General features: G+C 38.5%; 1 protein-coding gene across 1 annotated transcript in view; it reads left to right on the top strand.

The window, feature by feature from the left end:
* Nucleotides 1-25,761, top strand: part of asic2 (acid-sensing (proton-gated) ion channel 2) — a 673,491-nt gene that overhangs the window by 1,532 nt on the left and 646,198 nt on the right. Inside the window, exon 2 of the mRNA XM_055152913.1 lies at nt 1,248-1,862. Coding sequence (XP_055008888.1) covers nt 1,290-1,862 — 573 coding nt within the window. The 5' untranslated portion in view covers nt 1,248-1,289. The remainder of the gene's footprint in view (nt 1-1,247; nt 1,863-25,761) is intronic.

Genomic DNA, 25,761 nt, shown 5'->3' with positions numbered 1-25,761 from the left:
CTTCCCTTGACATGCTACCCATCCAAGCTCCCTCCCTCTCCCCCATTACCAACCACAGTTTTTTTTCCTCTGCTACTAACATGCCTTCCAATAGCCTGCTTGCTTTTTAGTATCTATCCATCACTCCCCCAATGTGCAGCGGATTCCACAAACAAATGAGCTTCAAAAGAGTGGGGGTATTAGTACAAAATATCTTCAAAAAAACACTTTGCTTTGAGGAGTCCGAGTCTACTGTTAGTCGTCTTTCCCACACCCCCCGCCTTGCCTGCCTCCTCTCTCTCCTCTCCTCTCCTCTCCTCTCTCCACTCTTCCCTTTGCGAAGCATGTGTGCTGCTCCACTGCTTTCCGCTGCTGCCTTAAATGAGCGCGGAGGATAGCGAAAGAAGACCCCGCTTAATGGATGTATCTCGCGGAAACCGGGAGGAGTTCGGATCGGCTCGCAAAAGCTCCTAATCGCCCCCTCTTTCTCCTCTTCTTCCTCCTCTTCCTCCTCTTCGGCTCTGTTTCTTTCACGTGCGCTCCGTCGCTGTCACACGCCGGTTCAATGACTCCGCGCTAGGCTGACACGGACAGAGGTGTGGAGAGGTTTGTCATGAGTTGGGAGCGTTTGGGGTCTGTGTGCACATGCATGGGGGACTACGGTGGTATGTGTGTGGCTGATGCTGATGAGTGGCTTAAATACTGCGCTGTGATTGGCTAAGGGCTCATAAGTGCCTCTCACCTCTGGCTCTGGGTGACACCGAGCAGTCACCCCTGGGATGTGTCTCAGATATCAAGCTGTCAGAGGAGAATGGAGAGGCTGGGGTGCTGGAAGTTTAGGATCAGGGTTATCTGTGCATGTATTTCTCAGTGTGATTTAATTTGCTGCACAAATGCTGTGTTGTGAATGTAGACAGAGAAAGTTCACTTAACTATGGGCATGCATGTTTGTTTCATTTCATTCTTGGGGAATGTTGTTTGCAGGTAGAGCTTTGATGGTCTATTGTTTTGGGAACCTGTAAATGATTATGTAATAGTGTAATGCAGATGACCAGTTCTGCTGAATGCAAGTTAAACTAAATTCAGAAAATCACAGCAACTTCTGATCTGAATTACTAATATCTTACAGCCCACATGTTGATACTTCCTCATACTTTGCCTGACTACAAATGTGTGGAGTTAAAGAGCTGTGTCAGTTCTGGTCTTATTATAATCTGTCTGTAATTTGATTTAACATGGTAATGATTATGCCTCTTGTCTTGCTGCAGGTGTGAGACTGGCTCCAGCGCTGAGGGGCTGCAGTGCTCATCATGGACCTGAAGGGGGCATGTGTCAGTGGGGGCAGTGAGGACAGCTCCAGCTTAAGGCCCTCTTCGTGGCAGGCGTTTGCCCGCTCCAGCACTCTGCATGGGTTGCGCTTCGTCTTTCCCTCGGGACGCCCCTCTGTGCGCCGCCTCCTCTGGGCCCTGGCGCTGCTGTCCTGCCTGGGGCTGTTGGCGGTGGAGAGCGCGGAGAGACTGGCGTACTTCCTGTCTTACCCCCATGTGACCAGTGTTGATGCTGTGGCATCCAGCAGCCTGGTGTTTCCAGCAGTCACCATCTGTAACCTGAACGCGTATCGATTCAGCCGTTTGACTCGTAACGACCTGTATCACGCTGGTGAGCTGCTGGCCTTGCTGGACGTGCACCTGGCCATCCCACAGCCTCACCTGGCCGAGCCCGAGGTCTTGGCATTCCTAGAGGAAAAGTCCAACTTCACGGCGTACAAGCCCACTCCGTTCAGCATGAGGGAGTTCATCGAGAGAGTGGGACACGACCTGCAGGAGATGATGCTCTACTGCCGTTACCAAGGCCAGGAGTGCACCCCCAAGGACTTCAAACCGGTGAGTCCATTTTGAGTTTATTCTAACTGTCACCTGTGTGCTGAGGCTGCTCCACAGGTTCAAGTGTGTTGAGTCTAAAGTTTGCAGAGAGACCAGAGTTTGTGTCTGTGCTGAAAGTTGAAGTTGAGTTGCTCTTTCCTCCCACACTGCTGTGCTTGTCTCCTGCTGTGTGCTCCCCTGGGACTCTTGAGCTGCTGTGTTCTGCAAACAGGTTTTCTCTTATTGTTGTCTTTAACCTCAGTCTGACTGCATTAAGCCACAAACCGATACTTCACTGCAGATCTGTGCAGGGATGAACTGACGAGCCACCTGTTAGATGGCTCTTCAGTTCATCCCTGTGTGTGACTGCTTTGTTAGCCTGTGATTGAATTTTAAAAGGATTTAGGACTTGTCTGAATAGTTTGAGCTGAAAAGCGCTGCTATAATGTGGTGTAAATTGGACAGGTGCAGGTGTAGCTCTGATTACCTTTTGAGTTGAGATCCTGAGGTGTTATGTAATTCTTCTCTGGACTAGACTCTGGCAGATACAGACAAACTTGATCAACTATATGTACCACTCAGATTGACAAATTTTGTATTGGTAGCATGTTTCGCAAATTCAGAAACCAACTGAACTTTGATGTGAATTTTTAAAATGTTTTTCCAGCCCACTTGTTGGATACTTACACGTACTTGGCCTGACATTCTGAGTGAGGAGCGGAGTTAGTTTTGGCCTTTTTGATATAGTGTATTTGGATTTGTTTTGGAAAGTACTCCCCATAGAAAAGTTAAAAGTTAACTTCTCCCTGTTGATCGATGTCCATTCACTTTTCACAGACAATGTTTAATGTGAATGCCCATGACTCGTATACAAATATTCATCTTGTTCTTAATGATTTTCCCCTTTGGTTTTAGGCAATTCTTCATCCAAATCTAGACTGTGTCCGTGTGTGTGTCTGTGTGTGTGTGTCTGTGTCTGTGTATTTGTGTGTGTTTGTATAGTTTTATTTCAGTTCATTGCTTTTCAACATTTGCCCAGATTTAATGGTACTTGCTTTCTAAATTAGTTGACCTTTGCAGAACTGCGGTCAAGCAGTACATAGAAGTCAATACAGCATTGAATACAAGTTAAAAAGTTTGAGTAAAGGCTATAAAAAGTCAAATACACTCTTAACAAACTCTTACAAGTTATACATGAGCATTTGCAGTGTTTCCAGGTGAGTTTTTTCTTATCAAATTAGACATTGATTTTATACGAACCACTTTATGTAATTTGTCGCTATTGTAGCTTTTCAAAGGCTTTATAACAAGGGAAGGAATGTCATTTTCAATCTAGAATTAAAGTGCTTCTTGTTGTATTATGTGCTGCCTTCATTGTACCGGAGTATATTTAAATACTGGAGAGCTTTTTTGTCCCTCGATCCCCGCTTGCAGTTTATCTATTTTTACGTAACGTCAGTGGGAATACGTGGCACATGTCGAGGAGGATCATGTCACGTCCAAACCACAGCAGGCCACTCTATATTAGGCTCTATTCACATTTGTGCTGAGTCAGGTTTCTACCAGCAGGAGGCGCTTTGTTCATCGTCTTATGTGGGCCAGTGGAGCGGACACAATGTAAACATCAGGCTGCTGCTGAACTGCCCTTAGGGACCTGATTTACTTAATGAGCTCTTCATGTTGGAGCTATAAAGTACATTAAGAGCCCCAGAGGGCAATCAGATAAGAGTCTGAATCTAACTTCAGAACAATTACAGTCAAAGGATCAGTTAAAGTGTTAGGTTTTAATTGGGGATGAGATGAGACACTGTTCCTACAAGACAAAAGATCGAGTCCATGAAAATGAGACAAGACAAGATTTTGACATACTTTGAATAAGTTTAGTTTCAATTTACAATTTTAGACACACAACTTCAGATTAATTTAGATCTTTTTTCTTTTTTTCTGTCATTGTTGCATTATGATGATTGTAATGATACTGATGTAAGAGCTATGATGACGTTGTAAAGACCCACGACACTGTATTGTTATAGTGTTTAACCTCAGGAACAAAAGGGTAAGTTCAGGATATGGTACAAGGTAGGGCTGGGCGATATGGATCAAAAAAATATATCTCGATATATTTTGCTATATCTCGATATACGATATATATCTCGATATATGTTCAAGAAAAAATAACCCCCTAAAACTGAAAACTGCAAAAACAAATCTGCCAAATTCCACAAGGTCTTTTTTTTATTAAAGTGTAAGAGGTCGGCAGTTCATACAGGAACATTTAAGATTACAACAACCCTAATTACATAAATAATAATTTAACTATAAGATAAAAGAAATAATACATTTAATTAAAATAAATAAATAATACAATTTCCTTCTTTTCATTCATAAATAAAACTACTCAACTCAAGCTCATCTTTGCATTAACTCTGTTATCCAGACCAGAACCAGAACCATGAGCTCCTTTAGCACAGGAAGCTCAGGATGTTCATTATTTTAACAGATCCATGTTTCTCACCAGCGTCAGGAGCTCTGAGGTTTCCCACAATCCACTGCAGATCAAACCCAACGTTTCCAAACACAATTGTACAAGTGACACTGCAGCAGATTATTGATTAAAATCTTCTGCATAAATAAACTTTACATTATTAAACTTTACAATAAATAAAGCATAACGACTCTAGAGCCACATCAGCCATTTTGAGATAATAATGTGTTTAATGCAGTTTTGCGCACGTGTGTTTACATTTTACAGAAACGAAACTTAAGTGCATGGCTCATTTGCATAAACAGCGCACTTCTCACGCAGCTCAGCTCGTTTAGCTTCTTTCGGGCAAAAGGACGTGACTCGGTGGAATATGAGATGTGCTGCTGATGGTTTTGTCTGTAAATGGTGGAAAAGTTACGTGGTGCTTGAAGCTTTTCACTGGCAGCAACTTTCGGCGTTCACGGCGGTAGTGAGGAGTGAAGGAGACACGAGCGAACAAAATGAGGGAGGCGGAGGCGCCGAGAGAGAAGACAAACAAGCGAAGCGGCCAAATCAAAATTTAATATAAACATTATATCGATATATACGATATGTCAGAATTCATATCGAGTTTAAAAACTATCTCGATATATTTAAAATATCGATATATCGCCCACCCCTAGTACAAGGTGTTATTTTTAAGTTTTTTTTTTTTGTGTTTTAAAATACATTTGTATATAAAACAAATGTAGGTATTTGATTCCCAGTGCCACATTTAAGCTCCATGGTTGCCTCCGCACAGTTTTCCCCGGAGTTTCTGCCACTCTTTGCTATACTCTGTCGCTATGATATGCCTGCAAAATGTATTCTTCATAATTCATGACTTCCTGCTGTTCCTGTGGTAGGATCCTGCTGCTTTGTGTGTCACAGTCTGTAGTTGACTCTTTAAATAAAACGCTCTTGCAGTGGTTCATTTGCTATTGACCTTTAGACGGTGTGGAGTTTAAACTTGCATACACTTGAAGAATACATAATGCAATAGACCAGCGATGCAATTCCTTACTTTTCTATCACAGGGGCGACATTCACAGCATAAACAAAACACAGTCAACCTTCACCTTGATACTTATAATTAAGAATAAAAACATTTATATATTGCTATTTTTATAAGGTAGGTTTGTCTTTTTCCTGTAATTAAAGTATTTTTTTTCCATTTCATTTTTTTCTTTTTTTGTATGATTGTGTGAAGCAGGTAGGCATGGGGCGACATAGAAATTTAGTGTGACAATTATCATGGCCTAGGCAATTGAGATTAACAATTATATCACAATAATTATGAAAGTTGGTGACAGTTTGAAATGTTAATGATATGAATAATGATATTTGGATATTATCAATAGGTTTCATATTTAAACAACTTTTATAGTGTTGTACTTTGTTAGTGAAAGTGAAGGCAATAATGATCTAGAAGAAAACATCATGGTTAAGTATCATTTTTCAGCATATTTTGGTGATGAAATGGCAATTATCTTTGTTGGCGATCATCATGATTATAAAAATGTGCCACGGACGATTGCTGCGTACTGTTTTTATCACCATAAAAGAAATGATTGTTTATTGTCCCATCCCTTAGAACCTGGACCCTCCTTTGGCAACTACAGATCTAAGTAATTAGAGCAACTGGATACTTACCGCATTTGAAGTCACACTGACTGCTGAAGAATGAACACCCCTCTTGCTTCATGCGACATTGCTGTAGTACACTAGTAGACAATAGACATACTCTTGCATAATTTTCGCCCTTTGGCTGTGACCCTTCATCAGAGTTCAGATGTGATCATGTTGACACAAAGGCGACTGGAAGGCCTGCTCCTCCTCTGTGCCCTGTGCTGGTTCCGCTACATCTCATCACGATTAGTCACCATCAAAAAAAAAACAAAACAAAAAACTTCTAGGACTCAATGTTTCATTGTGTGTTTGTTTCAGTTCATGATATTTGATGATGATGTACAATTAGAAAAGGGTTTAATTAGGGATGCGATGATACTCAATTTCCACAAAACGCGACAAGATATGAGATAAGGTCCATGAGAACAAGACAAGATGAGACTTTAAGATAAATTTCTAAAAACTAATATATAAATTTCACGATTCATTTTCCAATTTTGGCCTCACAATTTTTAATTTCTTTGATTTCATTTTTTTCCCCATTTTAATAGTATTTGGAACTGTAAGAGCTGTTACTCACCAATACTTAACTGTTTTTTGTCCAATCTAAATGTAAACACGAACATCTCACAAGATCATTTTGTCTCCCGAGATCTTGTGGCACGAGATCTTGTACCATCCCTAGGTTTAATCGATCTTTGCTTTAAGGACAGTGAAAATATATATCCCTTGTGTTATCGTGACATGCCTAATCACAAGTGGTTTTGCAAATAAAATCATCTCCCAAAAACTGCTCCTTTGTAAAAAACCTGAAAGTCATGCTTGGATGGTTTGTGTTTGGATAACTACAGAGGAGACTGTGCATACATGAGTGGGTCCAGGCACAGACAGCAGAGGACTCGAGGGCCTGCAGTCAGAGATGGAGAGACGTTGTGATGAAGAACCGCGGGGAGTTTTAGGGACACAGGCTCTGAAGTGACAGATAGAACTGGAGCAGGAAGCAACGCTATACACCAAACAGCACCAACCAGACAATAGGGCTGGAAAATATGGAGATAGAAATGGTATTGTGATAAAAAATAGTAGAAGAAAAATTGTAAAAGAGTATTGAGATTGGACTTAGACTTAGACAAACTTTATTGATCCCCAAGGGAAATTATTTGCACACAGTTGCTCACACATCACAATATATCATAATAACAAAGAGAAAAAATATAATTTGTAACAGTAAATTCTAAATAAGTAGCAAAAATAGCCAGAGACTGGTGTCAAATAAGGCATATAATTCTAGAAATGTATATGTACAAGTAATAAAATATAAAATATGAATGTAGTAATACAAATATATCTCATCTTTATACAAGAAGTCTTAATCTACAGTATATTTTACAACTGTGGTATGTGTACAACTGAAGTGGTGCTTGTACAGCGCTTCAGTTTTTGGGTTTGCCTAATGCAGAGTAAATTTTATCCACTTTGTCGTCCTGGTTTTGGATAATGTCTCGTTTAAAATTAGAGTGGAAGTGATCTAGTCCTCTGGTTTAATCTTAGATTACACCTGGAATAGTCCTGTTATAGACTTGATTTTGATCTCTTGGTACTCAGAAAACCAGCCTTCTGTTGGTCGGCCTCTATCTTGCTGTGAGTAACTGGTGGATTTAACCAATCCCAGAGAGGTGTGAACTTTCAGAGGAAGATGATAAAGCTACTTCTGGTTTGATTTGGTAACCTTCCTGCCTGTATGTCTCCATGTATATTTTTGCCTTGATGGTAATGTTCCACAGAATGGCATTACAATTATTTATCTCCATTGAGAAAAACAGGTTTTACCATAAGGCCAAAGTACTGGTCAAATCTGTGGAGAAGCGAGCCCACTCACACTAAAAATGCATGCAATAAAATCACAAAACTAAATTTATCAGAGCAATTACATCTCCATGAAGACAACCATGTAGATGTGGATTTGAACAGAATCTCATGACGGCACTTCAGTGATGCAGGAATAATGAGTTCTGAATGTTATTAACTGATCTTAACAAACCAATATTTATGCAACCCAATGGACTTGATAAAAAAATTCTCTAAAGTGGAAGAAATCTTAGAGAAAAACCAGCTTAGCACATTTTAGTGAGTCATAACCGAGTTTGTCTGGACAGCTTTTGACTTTTAGGGACTTTCTGTTGAATTCTTATCAAAATATTATCTATAAACATTTTGTATCATATATCCAGTGTACAGCAGCCTCCTTCAGTGATTTTCCCCTCAATACTTCTGAGCATTTGAAGCTGTTCTCATTGACTTATATTTCTAGGTGAGCACATCGGCAGCCTCTGACATGATTCATTTTAAATAAGTACTTTAGAGCACTGGTTCAAGGATGCCAAAAGTGGGAGCCAAATCAGCACCTTCTCATCCAAGCAGGGAAGTAAACAACACAGACTACCACAGCCTTAAAGGGGCACTATGTAACTTTTTTAACTGGGAGTCTGTCACCTGCTTGTTTCAGTGGATATGTCATTGGTCTGCCTGGAATGTTCCACAGTATGACATTAAACCACTCTGCCTTACAGTTATGCAATTACAGGTGATTTTATAGTTAAAAAATACCTAGTAAAAACAGGTATTCTGACTGTGAGTTGCCGCTCCACAGATCTGACCTGTAACTTTGCTTGGTTTGGTCTCCATGATGATAGAAAGGTTTAATGCCATACTGTGAAACATTCCATACAAAGCAATCATAACATGCTATTACGAAAATACACAATCCAAGAATGCTTATTGTTATTGTCTGACTGTATAAGTCTTTACAAAATATTTTAGTAGAATTGCCTGACCAGGGGCTGTGCAATTAATGGACTTTTAATCAAATCAAGATCCAATCTTTTCAAATAGTCAATGATCAGCTTGGTTCTTTTTAATTGAGTGGTCTATGGCTAATCCGCAGTCAGTAAAAGCATATTTTTGGAGCTTTGAAGGAGTTTAGAATTTGGAGGAATAAATGTGCCAGTATACTTTGTTAAATTAAATTAATTTATTGTGCATGTTTATGGAAAACATTTTACACAACATGTACTCTTGTGAGCTTTAAACCATGTTATAATGTTGTTACCTCATCAAAAACAGCCTTGGAGTTGTGTTTTGTTTCATTCACACATGTTTTGGTATCCATTTATTATTTGTCTGTCTACATCTGCAAAGCTCAAAATGCTCTGTTCCATCTTGTGATGTCATGAAGTGGTAGTTTTTAAGTTAACAGTTACTTTTTATCTTTAGTTTAGTAGAGATTGGCAGTTCCATTTCTGAAATTATCCAAATGATTCTAGTGAAGGTGTATGGAGTTTAAAAACCGTGTGGGGCACTTTGTTTATTACCACATGACATCACAAGGTGGAACAGAATGTTTTCAGTTTGAGGAAACAACATTATAACTGTAAACCAAGGATCTTAAATCATAGTGCGCACCGTATTTTGAGAACCGCATTAGCCGTTAAAGTTCTTGTTATCACTTTGATTTTGCAGCTCAATAAATAGACGCTCCAGGATACTCTGGCATAACAGGCAGCTGCAACATGAAGCAATCGTCTTTGTAACTCTCACCAACACATTTAAAATGATTTCCTGTAATGTAATTGTCCCGACTGTAGCGGCTCATATGTCATTTGTCTCATTTCTGGTGCATTAGTTGATTGTGGCCGGGGTGGCGAGCAGCAGGTGTGATGTTTTCATTTGTGGAGCAGAGACAGAGCAGCGCTGGGGTCCACTGTCTGTTATCCCCTCTGATTATAGCCTGATTAGACTCTGATTGATGGCACTGATGGTGGCTGCCAGACTGAATCACCTCTCCTCCGCTCATGTAAACACCATATAGATATCTATGACACACTGTGCGTGCTTTCTCCGAGCCTTAATAAAACCTGTTAGCCGACCGTCCTTAGGAACCAATTAGTCAGAACAAACCAGAGCCCCAGATAATGTGTGTAATGGTTAATTGCTTCTGCTTTACAAAGGCAGCGCTGCTCCAGCCTGTGCTCTCTCCTCTCGACTAAAATCCTGACTTATCTCACTGTTGGGAAGGGTTGTATTGGCTAAAATGAATATCACAATATTTTTGGTATATTTCCCATGTATTTTGACAAATAAATGGGCTTAAGCATTAACTTGACTCAGGCCTGACTGAAATGTGTGTTACTCTGAACTGAGTTCTACACATTATCAGTCTGGAACGGCTCTTGCTGAAAGCATTTGGAAAGCGCAGAGCATCATGATGACTATTTGAATCTTATAGGTTGAAGGATCACAACAATGAAACAAGACAAAATATAAAACCTTTGTTATGTCCAGGTGAGAGAAAAGCACAGACATCTTCCCTATCCACAAATGCACAAAGTGCTTACCTTCTGCCCTTTTTTCACAAACGAAATAGTCATATTGACACTAAAATACACCGGAGTATGTCTGTTGACATCGCCATGTTTGTTTTGGTTCGTTTGGTGTTTTGCCTTTGGCTTCTGTCCAAAAATCAGTGCTGCTTTGTGACTGGTCACCTGTCGGGCCTTATCACACCAGTGGGGGTCAAGATGGATTCACAAATAAAACTCAGAAATAGTGCAGGAGTCCATTGTGCTCTGAAAGGCTACTGAAAAATGTCTTTAAACACCAACTAATGCTTTAAGTCTAATACCCAGTAACTGGCAGAAATACCACATTTTAAACCCTTATTTGGAAGTTTACAAGATAAGTTTGTTCAATTTTTAAACGGCTCTTTTTGCAGCATTTTGAGTTTTCAATTATTAATGACTAACTAGATTCACATTTTGCATATCTTCAAAACACCATTGACCACCATTTACACAAACGCTATTCACAATATTATCAATTTATAGCCCACCTTTAAAGCCTTACAAACCGCATGGGGAGAATCCAGGTTCTAATCTCTCCTCTTCCACCGCTCAGCCTCTCTGTTCACATTTTGTCCATTTTAAATCCATTTCTCAGCATTGCCTCACAAAGCCCAGTGCTTCACATGAGGTTTCAGAAGATGGGCTGTATTAATCACTAATGTGGCATTATCATGGCATTTTCCTATCCCCAGCAGGCGCGCTGTCTGAGTCTTTTAAAGGGCACGGAAAGTACCGCTGCCTCCCACGTCAAGCGCGCTAACACCTCCAGCACAGACCTGTTTCACGCCGCCTGGACGCTCGCCACCGCTCGGAGGAGGAGGAGCTCAAGATGGCAGCTGTCGACAGATCTGAATCCTGGTGGTGATGCAGTGTGTTATGTTTAGGGCTGCAGGATTTGGGACAAAATATCTAGTTGCGCTTTTTCTGACAAGCATTGCAATTCGATTTGAAATTTCCGTTTTAATAATAGATTCTGTTTAAAGTAAACATTTTTAAATGCAGCCAAGAATTAAAAAAAAAAAAAAAAAACTGACAAAGTAACAAAAACAAAAAATAAGTTTACAGATCTAAACATAGCAGTTTTTAGATACAAAAAGACAGGATATTTGTGATTGTGGAGGAAATTTTGGTTCTTAAAAAAGAAAAAATGCAACCTTTGAGACTTTTTATTTCTTGTCTATAACTTTTCTTTACACAAATGGGAAATCTTTTGTTATTTTATGGTAATATGATAAGATTTGCACTGTAGTGGATTGAATTAATAACTTTTAGGATTCAGTGTAGATACAAACTAATTACCAAAGTGTCTATTTATTCAAGGTAAATTTAAACATATTGTAAATTTAGAATAGCTTTTGAAGATATTCCTACTTTAGTTTTGTGTCAGTGACATAAATTTGTTTCAGTATTATAATTTATCCTATATTTTTACTTAAAGATGCTGTGCAACTTTTCTGATGGAGGGTCCGATACCTGCTTGTCTCCATGGAGATGTTATTGCTTTGCCTGGAATGTTCCATGGTATGACATTAAACCTATCCATCTAGCATTAATTCATTACAGGTGTTTCTATTGATCAAAAATCACAATAATTCCTTCTGTGAATAGGGGTGACTCTCCACAGATCTGAGTTGTAATGTAGCGTAGTGCTGTACCCTGCTTGTCTCCCTCATGATAAATTTAGGTTTAATCTGTACTGTGGAACATTCTAGACAAAGCAATAACATTTCCATGGAGACAAGCAGGTGGTTGGACTCTCCACTAGAAATGTTCCGCAGTGCACCTTTAAGCTGTGTATTGGAGTTCAACATGTTATATCAGTGCTGCTAGAAGCTCTTTGCAAACAAAATCTTCACTGCAAGTATTAACTGTGGTTCTGTTTAAGTGGATTTCTGGCATCAGTTTTCACCAAACAAAGACGTGGTTGTGTGTTAATGGCTCATTACTCTTCACATCACCACCACTGTTACTGTGCAGTTGTAGAGAGCTATGGTTCAGTACTTGCCAATTTCTGTGACAACAACTTTAGCTCTAGTCAAAACAAAACACTTCTCTCATTTTGGACTGGGCCATATGGTGGGAAATGATCACCTTCTTATGATTTAATTTATTAAAACAACTAAACATTGCTTTTAATATTAATATAATGAAGAAAACATAACTTTTAAACATGCACTATGTAACCTTTCTGATGGATGTTATTGTTTTTTTCTTGGAACATTCTATAGTATGGCATTTTATTTCCATGGAGACAAGCAGGCGACATCACCAGGCCAAGTTACAGGTCAGATCTGTGGAGAAGTGGGTCCGCTCACAGTAAGAATGCATGTTTTTGGAGTAGTTTGAGAAATAAAAGTACCTGTAAATTAATAAAACAAGATACATTTGTTTAATGCCATACTGTGGAATATCCCAGGCAAAGAGTAACATCTCCATGGAGACAGGCACCTGGGGAGCCCTCTATTAGAGAAGTTACACAATGCATCTATTTCAGATAAAAAATAGCTACATTTCTTCCTTCAAAATCTGAACTCTGCTCTATGAGACGGAGGATTGGCTATGGTAAACCGCTTTATTAAAGAGACAGAAACTGATCAGTGATGATTAAGGGATGCACCGATCCAGCTTTTTCAGTTTCGATACTGATTTCAATACTATAGCTTTAAGCATCTGCCGATATCCGATATTAAGTGATACCAGTGCATAGGCTGAAAAGAGTAATAGCCTTTTAAATAAAAATAAATAGGATAAAACTGATCTAAATGTGTGATGTAGTTGTTATTTGCCTCTCAAGTAACTGCACAACAACTTTGTGTAAATAAAAGTTCAAATATTATTACACTTTGTGGGCAAACTGCGACCAGCAAAAGTCTTATTACATCAATTATTATCGACTGAACTGATATTAGGAAGCTGATATTCAACCAGGAAATTTTTCAGTATTGGAGCCAGTATCCATTATCTGTATTAAATTACTGGATCTTGATTTGATTCAGATAAATTGCACCGCCCCCATTCAACCCACAAACATGTTTTGTACTTACACAAATAATGGTGATAATGTTGATTTATAGTTCCAAATGTGTAATACCGGATTACCAAATCTTGAATCATTTTGTTTATTTTTATGTGACCCCATTTTTAACTGCCAGATGCTGTTATATGAAAAGAAACCGTATTATTAAGATTATGCTGCTGTCATATTGTAACCACTTTGCATTAATCTATTTTATACCCATTTTAATGTGGTATGAGTCATTGGTTGGAGCTGCCAGACTCATCCTTTTTTATATTAGGATCACCCTTTTTATGTGTTCCTGTGTTGTGCAACATTTTGAACTGTATTTTGTATTGTATTTTTCTTGGCTTTGTCTCTTCTCTGCAAAGAAATCTAAATTCTAAATAAAAAAGGATCACCATTTTCACAACCTGCATTGTAATATGATCAAAACAACACAGCTGGAGAACTAATAGCTGTATATCTTTCACAGGTTTAGCCTGGGATCATACTGCCTAGACCTATATTCACAGGAGTCTATATTCTTACACACATCCTGTTTAATTCTGCAGTTTGATGTAAAAAAAAAAAAAAGAAAAAAAAAAAAAGAGTTAAGCCCTTTACAAACATGCACATTCAGGCATTCATCCTGTGAGTGGTAGATAGGTGATACTTCTTGGGTGGGTGGGTCTGTTTGTCCAGAGCAGCTCAGTGTGCAACTCTGTGTGTAAAGCTCCAAGCGCTCCACTGCATGCTTTTGTTTCGCTGTTACTTTGTGCACTAGATATATTTTTGGTTGGGGATCTGTCACCTGTTTGTTTCTATGGATATGCCATTGCTCTGCCCGGAATGTTCCACAGTATGACATTAAACAGCTCCTCTTTACTTTGATTCAATTACAGATGGTTTTATAACTCAAAATATTCAGAAAAACAGACATTATGACAGTGAGCAGGGTTGTCTCTTCACAGATCTCACCTGTAACTTGGTCTGGTTTGGGCTTAATGAAGGTAGAATGGTTTAATACCATACTATGAAACATCCCAGACAAAGAAGTATCATCCATAGAGAAAGCTTTTTACGGACCCTCCACCAGAAAAGTACACAGTACACCTTTAAATCTTATCATACTGCTAAAACTTTCCCAGTAGTGCAAAGAAAATGTACACAAGATAATAGGGGTGTTAATGATGTCCAAGTCTTGCGATATGATATCTTCATGGAATGAACCTCACGGTATGATATTTATTGCGATATCGTGGGAAAGCTCACGATATGGTGGGGAGGCTCACGATTTTACGATATTATATATAATAACAAGACTGGCATTATAAAATGCTTTGACCAGTCATTTGGTACATCATTTATTGTCATATTCATATCAATGACATTTTGAGCAGCTTGAAAAGCCGTTGAAGCTGAAATGCACAATTCAAGTAACAAATAAACAATTGTAAACAATTGGTTTGCTCTTCAGTGGTAAGTGAGATGCTCTCTGACTGCTTAAGGCTCTGTAGTACATCAGTCTTTGTCTGGCTGTAGACAGCAGGGAACACTGCTTAACTACCATATTTTTCAGACTATAAGGCACAATGAAAATACTGCAATTTTCTCAAAAATTGAGAGTGTGCCTTATAATCCGGTGCGCCTTATATTAATTCTGGTTGTGCTTACTGACCTCCTCGTGGAGTAAGTCCGACAGAAGCTGACCCCATCCGCGCACAAAGAGTAAGCTTTTTTTTTTTTTTTTTTTTTTTTTTTTTTTAGAGCTTATGCAAATTATCCATGTGACTTTAAATTTAATTTCTGTAAAACATAAACAAATGTGTGCAAAGCAAGAAATAAAGGAAACAAACTTAAATGCAATGGCATTTAAGTTTGGCACAGCTTTGTTGTTAATGCTTCATGTATAGTTTTTTGTGCCGACTTGATTTTCTGAACACATTCTTGAAAATTTTCGGCGTGTCTGCTTATCAAGTGACTCATGTTGCTAGTATTTCCCGAGGTGTACCTCACGGTGCATTGGCAGTGTCTGCATACTGTCTGTTGTTTGTCCATCACCATTTCCCCTTACTCGATTCGTGTCACTACAAACCCAAAATGCTTCTAGACCTCAGAATCAAAAGCCACTGTCCATGTAGTTTACTGTGCCATGTGCCACAGGAGTGGACTGAAAATTCTTATTTTTGCCTAAAGACAGACAGACTGTGATGAGACCATGATGATATCGTGGCAATTTTACTACGACAATATTGTGATATCTCCAATATCGTTACACCTCTACAAGATAAGCATTGACCCCCAAAAAATATTGTTCCACTTTTCATATATTGAACAAGAAACTGATACAGTAATTACTGTAACAGGCCTAAAGAAGAGGACCCAGAGATCACCTGGGTGCTCAGTTTGTAAACCTTAAAGTGTGAACCTGAAGTCATATCTGTGAATGGATCATTACCTCCACAACACAGAGCAGGGCAGATGTGTGTGCTTATGTAACCGGTCACTTTGGGTCACTAGTCTTTGTGCACTGACGTTTCTTCTTTACCATTGACTACACCGTATCAAATGAAAGGTCAGCTGGCTGGTAGCTTGTTTTCATGTGTGTCTTGTCATTTAAAGTTCATTTCCACTGACCAGAGAGACCATATTTTCATGTTCAGAGCAGGTCTCGGATTCAGCAGGGGTTATTTCTTTCTCCTACGATGGCCTGTCACGATAACCCATTTTGAAGTGTGATATGTTGCTGAAGTAAATATAGATGATAATAGTGAAACCACAATATGGCATTAAATACATATGTTTGTATTTATTTAACTGCAGTGTTTTTATTTGTCAAAACTACATCAGCATTATTACTGTGAAAGAGTCCACTTCTTCACAGATCTGACCTGTAACTTGGCCTGGTGGTGATGTGGCTTGTTTGTCTTCATGGAGATAGTTAAATTAAATGCTAGAGCCCGACCGATATGGATTTTGTTGTGGCCGATATGAAACCGATATAATGGGAGTTGGAGCTGCCGATAGCCGATATAATCGCCGATATATTTAGTGATGTAAAAATTCACTGTAAATCTTGAATTGATTAAAAAACTTAGGTTTGGCTCTAGTGGATTCTAAATTGGGTTTATTTAGGCAACATTTATTGTTATTTTGACTCTTTACATCATATTTACATACAGTAGATTGGCCTAATGGCATTTTTGCATCACATTCTAGCTACTGTTACTGTCACTGCTAGTGATGGGTATTCCAGTTTTTTTGGGTTTTTTTTTGGAGAACCGGCTCAGCTCACTAAAGCAGCTGGCTCTTTCGGCTCCCAAGCGACTCTTGAGATTGTTTTGTTGCAAGCAGGACTAAACCAGAACTGAACCAGGACTGAGTGTCGGGACTCGGTTTCTATCTCTCTCCTGCACTCGAGCCCAAGATTAGTCCTGGTTTATTCATTTTATGCTGAATTGCAGCCAAATATGCACTTTTTTTATCCTATGCACACGCAGATTTCTAAAAGTTTCGTTTTCAGCCGCTGCTGCTGTCAAACTATGAGTCTACATGCAGCATGAAGAGAAAAAGTGAGAAAAAGAGAAAACACGGCTCCCAATAAGAAGCAGGCTCCCGTTGCTTCGATCGCGACCGACCCATAACTCCTAGCTAGTAAACTATCTCTATTAGCCTTTAGCTGTAAGAACGTGCGCACCGCGGTAATTAATTATATGCATAAATGTGGATCATTCACACGTCTATTCACAGCTCATTTACATATCAATGCTGGTCCAGTAACAAATATACGGCCAATATAATCACTTTACAATAGACCAATAGAAAACAGCCTGTTTATGTGTGGGAGCTACAGCAGCTAATCGCTAACAAAACCTAAACTAGCTTCAAAGTCGATGTATTTCCAACACTCACCGCTCACACAGGCTCCTCCTCACATCACAAGTCTGCACTAATAAATGTCCTTTTAATCCAGACTCAAACCGATTGTCCGAAAAAGAATATAATCTCAGTGTTGCGCACCACTGCGGGTGTAAACAAACACACGCAAGTGAAGTGACGTCACTCCGGTGGTGTGTTCAGGGACAGTACGGACACAGACACAGACAAATTACATCGTAGATAAATACTGATGCGGAGCCACATATTAGGAAATGTATCTGTATGTAAATTGGATTAAATGAACATAATGTAGAGAGTCTAAGCTTTATAACGAGGTATAACATGCCCACGTGAAATATCGGCCCATATCAGCAAACATATCGGCTGATAGCCGATATGTCTCCAGGTGCCCATATTGTCCGATAATATCGGTCAGCCGATATATCGGTCGGGCTCTATTAAATGCCATAGTGTTGAACATTTTAGGAAAACACAACAGGGAGTCAAGCAAGTGACGGACCCTCTACCAGAAAAGCTACACAGTGTACCTTTAAGTAGTTATTTTGTGTCTATAATGAGCCATAAAAGTTCATAATTCGACCTTCTACAGCTCAAATCTCAGCATCAAATATTTCCCACTAGTGCAGTGGAAAAGTAACCATGATATATACTGACCCCCAAAAATGACTGTTCAATCTGCTATGTATTGAACGATCATGACAGGCATTAGGGTGAAGGATTTGAGAGAAATATGGAAGCGCTATTTTCCTTTACAAACATTAGATTTGAGATTATATATTTTAATAATGGGATTCTACTCAAGGTTCACATTTTAAACGCCTCCAGAAGAATTGACAAAAAAACTCACAAGCTAATACAAAAATCTCATTTCCCAACATGTTTTGTGCAGTTCTTAACTAGAGGCAATTTCTATGCAGAATAAGACAAGATATTTTGTTGTTTGTTGAGGAAATTATAGTACTTCAAATACTGTAGCCTTTGCGTTTTGCTAATTGCGTCCATTCACATTGTGATTTTGATTTGTTTACAATTATAAGGCCCATATTGTGCTCTTTTCCAATCTACATTGTTGTTGTAATTGATGTTCCTCATCACAAACATACTTAAGAGTTGTGTGTTTTGTTTCATTCACACATGTTTAACACACAAACCCTGCATATTGAGTTCTTTTCTCAAACGGAAAACACCTTGCGATGTAATGGTTATGCAGGAAGTGCTCCTGTGTTTTTAAACTTCATACACCTTCACTAGAAACATTTGGGTATTTTCAGCTCCCGAAATTGTCAATCTCTACTGAACAAATAGTAAAAGGTAGCTGTTAACTTGAAAATCACTGCTTCATGACAAGATGGAACAGAGCATTTGGAGCTTTGGAGATGTAGACAGACTAATAATCTAGGATTACTCAAACATGTATAAATGAAACGAAGCACAACTCTGGGTATGTTTTTGAGGAGGTAATGGCATTCTAACATGGCTTAAAGTCAATTTTGCGTGATATAGGACCTTTAATATTGCAGCCCTAGCTCCTACTGTTTAAATATTTTATTGTAAGGATTTGTAGTTTTAAGTGTTTAAAAGTGTTTAATTTGTTGTAATACTTTTCTGTATGTAAAATGACAGACACCTGTCTGATCTGTTTTTGAAAATAATGGATTTTTAAGGTAATCTATCCATTATTTCTTAAAATGACGTTTTCCTGGTCACTTTTATCATGGCGATATCTTCACTATCTGTAATCTCTCATGCTTTCTCGCTATTTCTTACTGATATTTTTGCATCATTCACTATTTCTTTTATACCATCTCTTTTGAGCTCAGGAGGAACAGACAGAGCCCATAGTAAAAAGGGAAGGACATGCACACCATACCAGATTCTCCTCACCGTTGTTACCTGTGCAGCTATTTCATGTATCCTTAAAAAACTCCTCTTTGTTTGCATGCAGTCCGTTACAAGCAGTGGTCTTTGGAAAGATATTTGGACATTTAAATATAGAATGCTTTGTCTTTGGCTTTAACTTAAGTAATATCATTGGTAACTCTGCAATAATATCTACACTTTAATTAGCCTTAATAAAGCATGAACAAAACCGAATCTATAATCGTACGTACTTAGTAACTACCGTTCTTAATTAATACCCAAACTCCATCAGTTCTTAATGGGTTCATATTACACTATTTCCTGATCTGTTAAGCTGTTGTTTCATCATCACAAATATACCTGGAGTTGTGTTTTGTTTCATTCACACATGTTTAACAAACAAACCCTTCACATTTAGGCTTTAGTTCTTTCAAATAGAAAACACTGTTCCACCTTGTTATGTCATGCACTTATACAGGAAGTGCTCCACTGTGTTTTTAAACTCCACACACCTTCACTAGAATCATTTGGATAATGTAAGTCCTGGAATTGTCAGTATTTGCTGAAGTAAAGGTAAAAGGTAGCTGTTCAGTTGAAAACTAGCATTACATGACATCACAAAGTGGAACACTGCATTTTGAGCTTTGGAGATGTAGACATGTGAATGAACAAAGCACAACTCTAGGTATGTTTTTGATGAGTTAACAAGTTTCTAACAAGAGTCAATTTTGTGTAATATGGGACCTTTTTAATAATGAATTTTTGTTATGAATTCATTTTTTATTCATGTATTATTACGGCAAATTGAGTTGTATTTACCGTAATGTGGTACCATGTTATTTTAAAACTGCACTACCTTTGCCTGCCTTATACAGCACTAGTATATCTGGCCACTCTTCCGCCCTCCTGAGCTGGGGACAAACTGAAATAGTCAACAGAACAGCCTTGTCCTCTCGGGTCCAGTGCTGCAGGTTTAAGTCCCTCTGTCCTGAACTAAAGTGTTTGTGACAAAAAGAGCGCACATCGTCCTGACACTGACAGGCCTCTCCACAAGGACCCTTCACTCCAGGACAATTGGACTCCACTCTCGCTGCACAGAGAGGGAGCTAAATCCAAGTACAAGAGAACATGGCGCCCCTGTATACTCAAATTCTTACCCATAGCAAAAATAACCCATACAATGTAACTTCTTGGTTGGGGGTCCGTCACCTGATTGTTTCTGTGGAGATGTCATTGCTCTGCCTTGAATGTTCCACAGTAAGACATTAAACAGCTGTACCTTACATTTATTCAATTACAAATACAGATACAGCCTGTGTGGATGACTGGCGAATTACACAGACTTTAGATCTTGCATAGCCCTGGTTTCATTCTACATTCGTCTCTGATCGTGGCCTTTTCTGCGCCTCATTTAGTTTTAAAAAATGTGCACTACGAAATGACTTTTTAAAATATGTAATATAAATGATTTCTTCCAAATTTCAAGCGTTTAATATATTCTCCACATTTCCACATTATTTCATAGATTGCATATTTAATGTAATCTAATTAATTAAGAGAGTTCCACTGCCAATTTGAAAGCGCTGCAGAAAAGTTCTTGCTGCTCGTTAATATGCGTGTAGCGTTCAAATGCCAAAGCCAGCGTTCTTCTAATTAGGAGTTTAGTTTCTTTCTGTCGGCAGAAAGACCACAATATGGCCAAATCTGTCTCTCTAAGGTCCAGAATATTTTTAAACAACTTCAACAAGTGAAGATGTGAAAATATAGACAGTGACCGCTCAAAAGGAATGTATACAAAGACTGGAATAAAAAGAAGATTGGGTGGGGAACACTAAAGACTATACAGTTTTAATATCTGATTGAACTTCAAGGTAAAAGTTTATCTGGCCAGGCCAAACCACACACAGAGGAGACGGGACACAGTTCGAAACCAACATGTTTTTTTCTGAGATAATTGACAGAGAGACGCAAGGGTCCATATTACACTATTTTCTAATTTAGGTTACAACTTTTCCTCATCAAATCCTGTATATTTAGGCAGAGTTTGTCTCTCAAACAGAAAACACTCTGTTCCGCCTTGTGATGTCATGTGGTAATACAGGAAGTGCTCCACTGTGTTTTAAACTCCATACACCTTCACTAAAATCACTTGGATAATTTCAACCTTGGAGTTGCCAATCTCTACTGAACTAAAGGTGAACTAAAGGTAAACCCACCACTACATGACATCACTAGTTGGAACAGACCATTTCAAGCTTTGGAGATTTAGACAGACTAATAATAGGGGGTTACTCACATGTATGAAACAAAACACACAACATTATAACATGGCTTAAAGCTCACAAGAATCCATTTTGTGAAATATAGGACTTTTTAAGAGTAAAGCAAGATACACATGATACAAATTATAGCCGCTGTGGTTGGACCATTTCAAGTTTTCACGCTCTGTGGTCTAATTCCAAGACCCTTCTGAAGTCAACTAGAATGTAAAAGAGTCTGACTGGTCAGGCAAGGTAATTGTAGGAAACCATGTGTCTGAATTTGCAACAACATATTTTACTGGTGTTAATGATGAGCTCAGCTGAGTTAGTACTGGATTGTAATTGCAATGTGATGTGTATTTTTAGTATGAGGACTGCAGATGGAAGGTAAGGAGTAGCTCGTAATGGTAGATAATTTTTTCTAAGATTAAATGTGAGGTTAATTAATTTGTACATGGCCCCTGATAAATATAGAATAAATTAAAATGGTATTAGAAATATAGAATAAATTAAAATTGTATTATATTTTAGCAAAAATAAATATGATTTTCCTATTTAATTCAAAGCACATCCTCTTTATGGGTTGCAGTTTGCTTTCTATTGGGTTACATCGACTCTAAATAAGAGATAAGCATCTAATGCAGAGCTAAACCACAGGGTACCTCTATTCTTCTACAGGGCTGCAGTGTCTCTATTATGTGGGGCTGTTTCCAGCTCAACAAATGCCATAAATACTGAGAAGATTAGAGATGGGATTGATTAGATCTTATCAACGGCATTGTTGATTTCTTGTATAGATCTGGTTCCTTAAAGATCCTATATTACACAAAATGCATTCTTGTGAGCTTCAATCCATGTTATTATGCTGTTATCTCCTCAAAAATAAAATAAAAATTCATTCTGCCACCTGAGGGTCTGCCACCTGCTCGTGTCCATGGAGTAGTTATTGATTTGCCTGGAAGTTTCCACAGTATGGCATTAAACATATTTATCACCACCAGGCCAATTTACTGGTAAGATCTGTGCACATCCAATAAAATGCATGTATTTCAAAGCATTTTTAAGCACTAACTGCAAGATAGATATGGTTACTGCCTTACTGTGGAACATTTTGTACCATTTAACAAAACTCTTTTTGATTCCTAATGAACTTTTCTTATTTTAATGGACTATTTAGATGTAAGTATAGTGGTAATAAATGGTCCTGTGCCAAAAGGGATTGAGAAAAGATTATAACAAATATTTTCAAATAGGTTCTTCTTTGGTGAATGAAAATAACCTTTTGCTTCAAGCCTTTTACAATGTCTTTTCTATTAAGTTCATTGACCTTTTGTAAATTCTTTTAATTGGATGTTTGCTGTAGCTTCAAAGTTGTTATTGGTCTTTTTTTTTCCCCTTTTTGTACACAAATGTTATATAAACAGCATTGAGATGTTTAGTACATAAGAACAGAAATTCTTTGAGCTTTACTGCCACTACTTTACCAAGGCTATGTTAAAAGAAGTACGGTAGTTTATGTAGCTATAATGCACGCTATTGGGTTTTTTAAGTTAAAAGTGCACACTTAGCTTTTCTAATGCAGGGTCCGCCACCTATTTGTTGCCATAGGGGTATTATGGTTTGTCTTAAATTTCCCACAGTTTAATATTAAATTTGTATTTTCCATTTATTTAATTACTGGTGTCTTTATTACTCAAATACACCTGTAAGATCACTTCTCCTCAAATCTGATCTGCTTGTATCAGTGACAACAGACATGTTTAAATCCTTTGTTGAACATTTTAGGCAAAGAAATAACCCCTCCATGGAGACAAGCAGATGGTGAATGCTCCTTCATAAAAAGTTACAGAGCTACATTAGCATTTGCATTAGAAGTTTAAAGATGCACTATCAGCCCTATGTAACTACCCTCAAGTGTCTGGATTGTTACGTACCACTACAATATGATCCACAGCGCTGTGTTTACATGCACCAAATCTGATATCTGATTTCTAGACTTATCAGATTATTGAAATGTTACATCTGATGTGAGTAATCTGATTTCTTTGTGATTTTTTAATCCTGTGCAGGTTTTGACAAGGAAAATTATGTAGAAAAAGCAAACCTTTATTGCTGGACAAAAAAATAAAGACAATGTTAAAGTTATAGTAATAGTTATTTTAAAATGAATTGTTTTTGTCTTCCAAATACAACTGTTACTCTAAAAATCCACACACACACCAGAAATCTGATCTTATTATTGGGTTGTCTGATTATTCCAATCATCTGATTTTTACTGGTCAACATAGATTTTTATGAAGGAATGGCATCTTACCTCTATATTCTAAGTATTTTATTAATGATACTTTGCAGTGACTAGCCTGATTCATCAACCAGTTTTACTTTGTTTCACTTCGTACAAACCGTTTGACCTCGCAGCCTTAGATTTCGTTCGCTCGACGGTAGACGGGTACTTTTTATCATTTAACCAATCGCTGCTATTTGGTCATCACATATGTAATGCACCACTAACAGGGCTAACTGGTAGCTTGTCCAAAATTCCCTAAGAAGAGGGACAATGTCTTTCCCCTGGATGAAATTCACCAAACATTCTCTTTGTTATGGCTTTAAATTCTCGATCTCGGGAATCGTTGACAACACTGAATATAACACTCTTTGCCTGGTGCCCGAACTTGCACTTCCAGGGTTTTTGCAAACCGTCTAATGTATTTTGATTCCTGACCTAGTTGCTGGAGAGAAATTAAATTGTGTGGAGGCACTAGGTGGCGCCAGCCTGGCTATGCAGTGACATCATGCTGGGGATGATCTACATGTACTTCTAAGTCTAAAATTTAAAATAGTCTGAAAGCTCAAGACAAACTGAAAAACTGTTGACTTATGGTAGCTTGTGACTATGATGTTATTTGAGAGGGACTTGTATAACACTACAAAATCTGCTCACCTTTTGGAGTTCCAACTATTCTAGTTCTTTATGGTCAAATGCTCTTAAAACAAAGATCAGAATAAAGTCTAACTTGAGACTTCTGACAGAGTAGTGCCTAGAGTTGGCATCACACCCCCAGGGAATGTTGATGACATCAGCTGCAAATGATCAATAATACATTTTCTATAGCATCTGTAAGAAAATATGATCTTTTTCTTATAAGGCAGTAGCTTTTCAGATACTAGAACGATGTCAAGGTCACCAACATGACCTCCTCCTGAACTTTACCCATATGTGCCTCTATATGCCACCTCACTTCAGTGCCAGGCGTAATCATATACGGTTTACAATCTGACGTGGAGTGAATTTGTAGCGACACAGCAGGCCGATGTCAGCTCCTGTTTGATCTGACATCTACATGAACAGCTCCTCAGCGGGACGAGTAGCAGTGGAGGTGAGAGAGGTGCATGCTGGGAGACGCTTCATTTGGACGGGTGCCTTAATGTTACAGCCGGTTGGTTACAGGAAAGACGCTGAGTGACACCCAAAGTGGATTTGCCTCATGCCTGGGTGATCCGGTGATAAGGGCAAGAGGGGTGGGAAAAGGGATGGCTAAAGTAGTTTTTACTGTGATTTACTAAAATATTTAAAGGTACACTATGTAACTTTTGTTGTCTCCATGGAGATGTTATTGCTTAGAGATGTTACTCCTGTAAACTCAGCTCTTCAGTTTTTGTGTTTTCCTAATTTAGAGTTTATTTTATCCATTTTTGTCCTCTGTTGGATAATCTCTTGTTTGGAACTACAGTGGAAATGATGCAGTCCACCTTTAGACCTAGTTTTAGCCCAAGATTACACTTGGAATAGTCCTGTTGTATGCTTAAAGGGCCCATCTGACACTATTTTCTGATGTTATAATGTTTTTCCTCATCACAGACATACCTGGAATGTTTTGTTTCGTTCACACATGTTTAATTCACAAACCCTTCGTATTTAGGTTGAGTTCTTCTCAAACAGAAAACTCTGCTCCACCTTGTAATGTCATGTGGTAATATAGGAAGTGCCTACAGCTTCATTGAGTCTTTCCCCCGTGAAGACGACATTTGACGACACCCCCTGTACCCTTAATGATGTCTTTTGACACCTCCGCTGTATCACTAAAGACGTGATTTGACGACCATTAGAAACGGCTCGGTTTTTCACATGTAAACAGAGACTGTGATCGGTAGGGGCCACTACAACCCACACTAGGCTGACCAAGTAGGATTCAAGGATATGTTTTCGCCGATTTTTTCCGAAGTTAATCGAAGTAGTGACGATGGTAGCTTCCGGAAAAAACACAACACGAAACACGTGAAATGGAAAGATCGCGGTGCTGCGACGCACAGTTTTATAAATAATGACAAGCGGACGTATTTTATGGATAAGTTTAGAGAAAGTGACTTT

This window comes from Boleophthalmus pectinirostris, unplaced genomic scaffold, assembly GCF_026225935.1.
Source record: "Boleophthalmus pectinirostris isolate CB_2022bp ecotype Guang Dong unplaced genomic scaffold, ASM2622593v1 HiC_scaffold_17, whole genome shotgun sequence".
Taxonomy (NCBI): domain Eukaryota; kingdom Metazoa; phylum Chordata; class Actinopteri; order Gobiiformes; family Gobiidae; genus Boleophthalmus; species Boleophthalmus pectinirostris.
The sequence above is the reverse complement of the archived record's forward strand: the minus strand, read 5'-3'. Positions and strand labels throughout refer to the sequence as shown.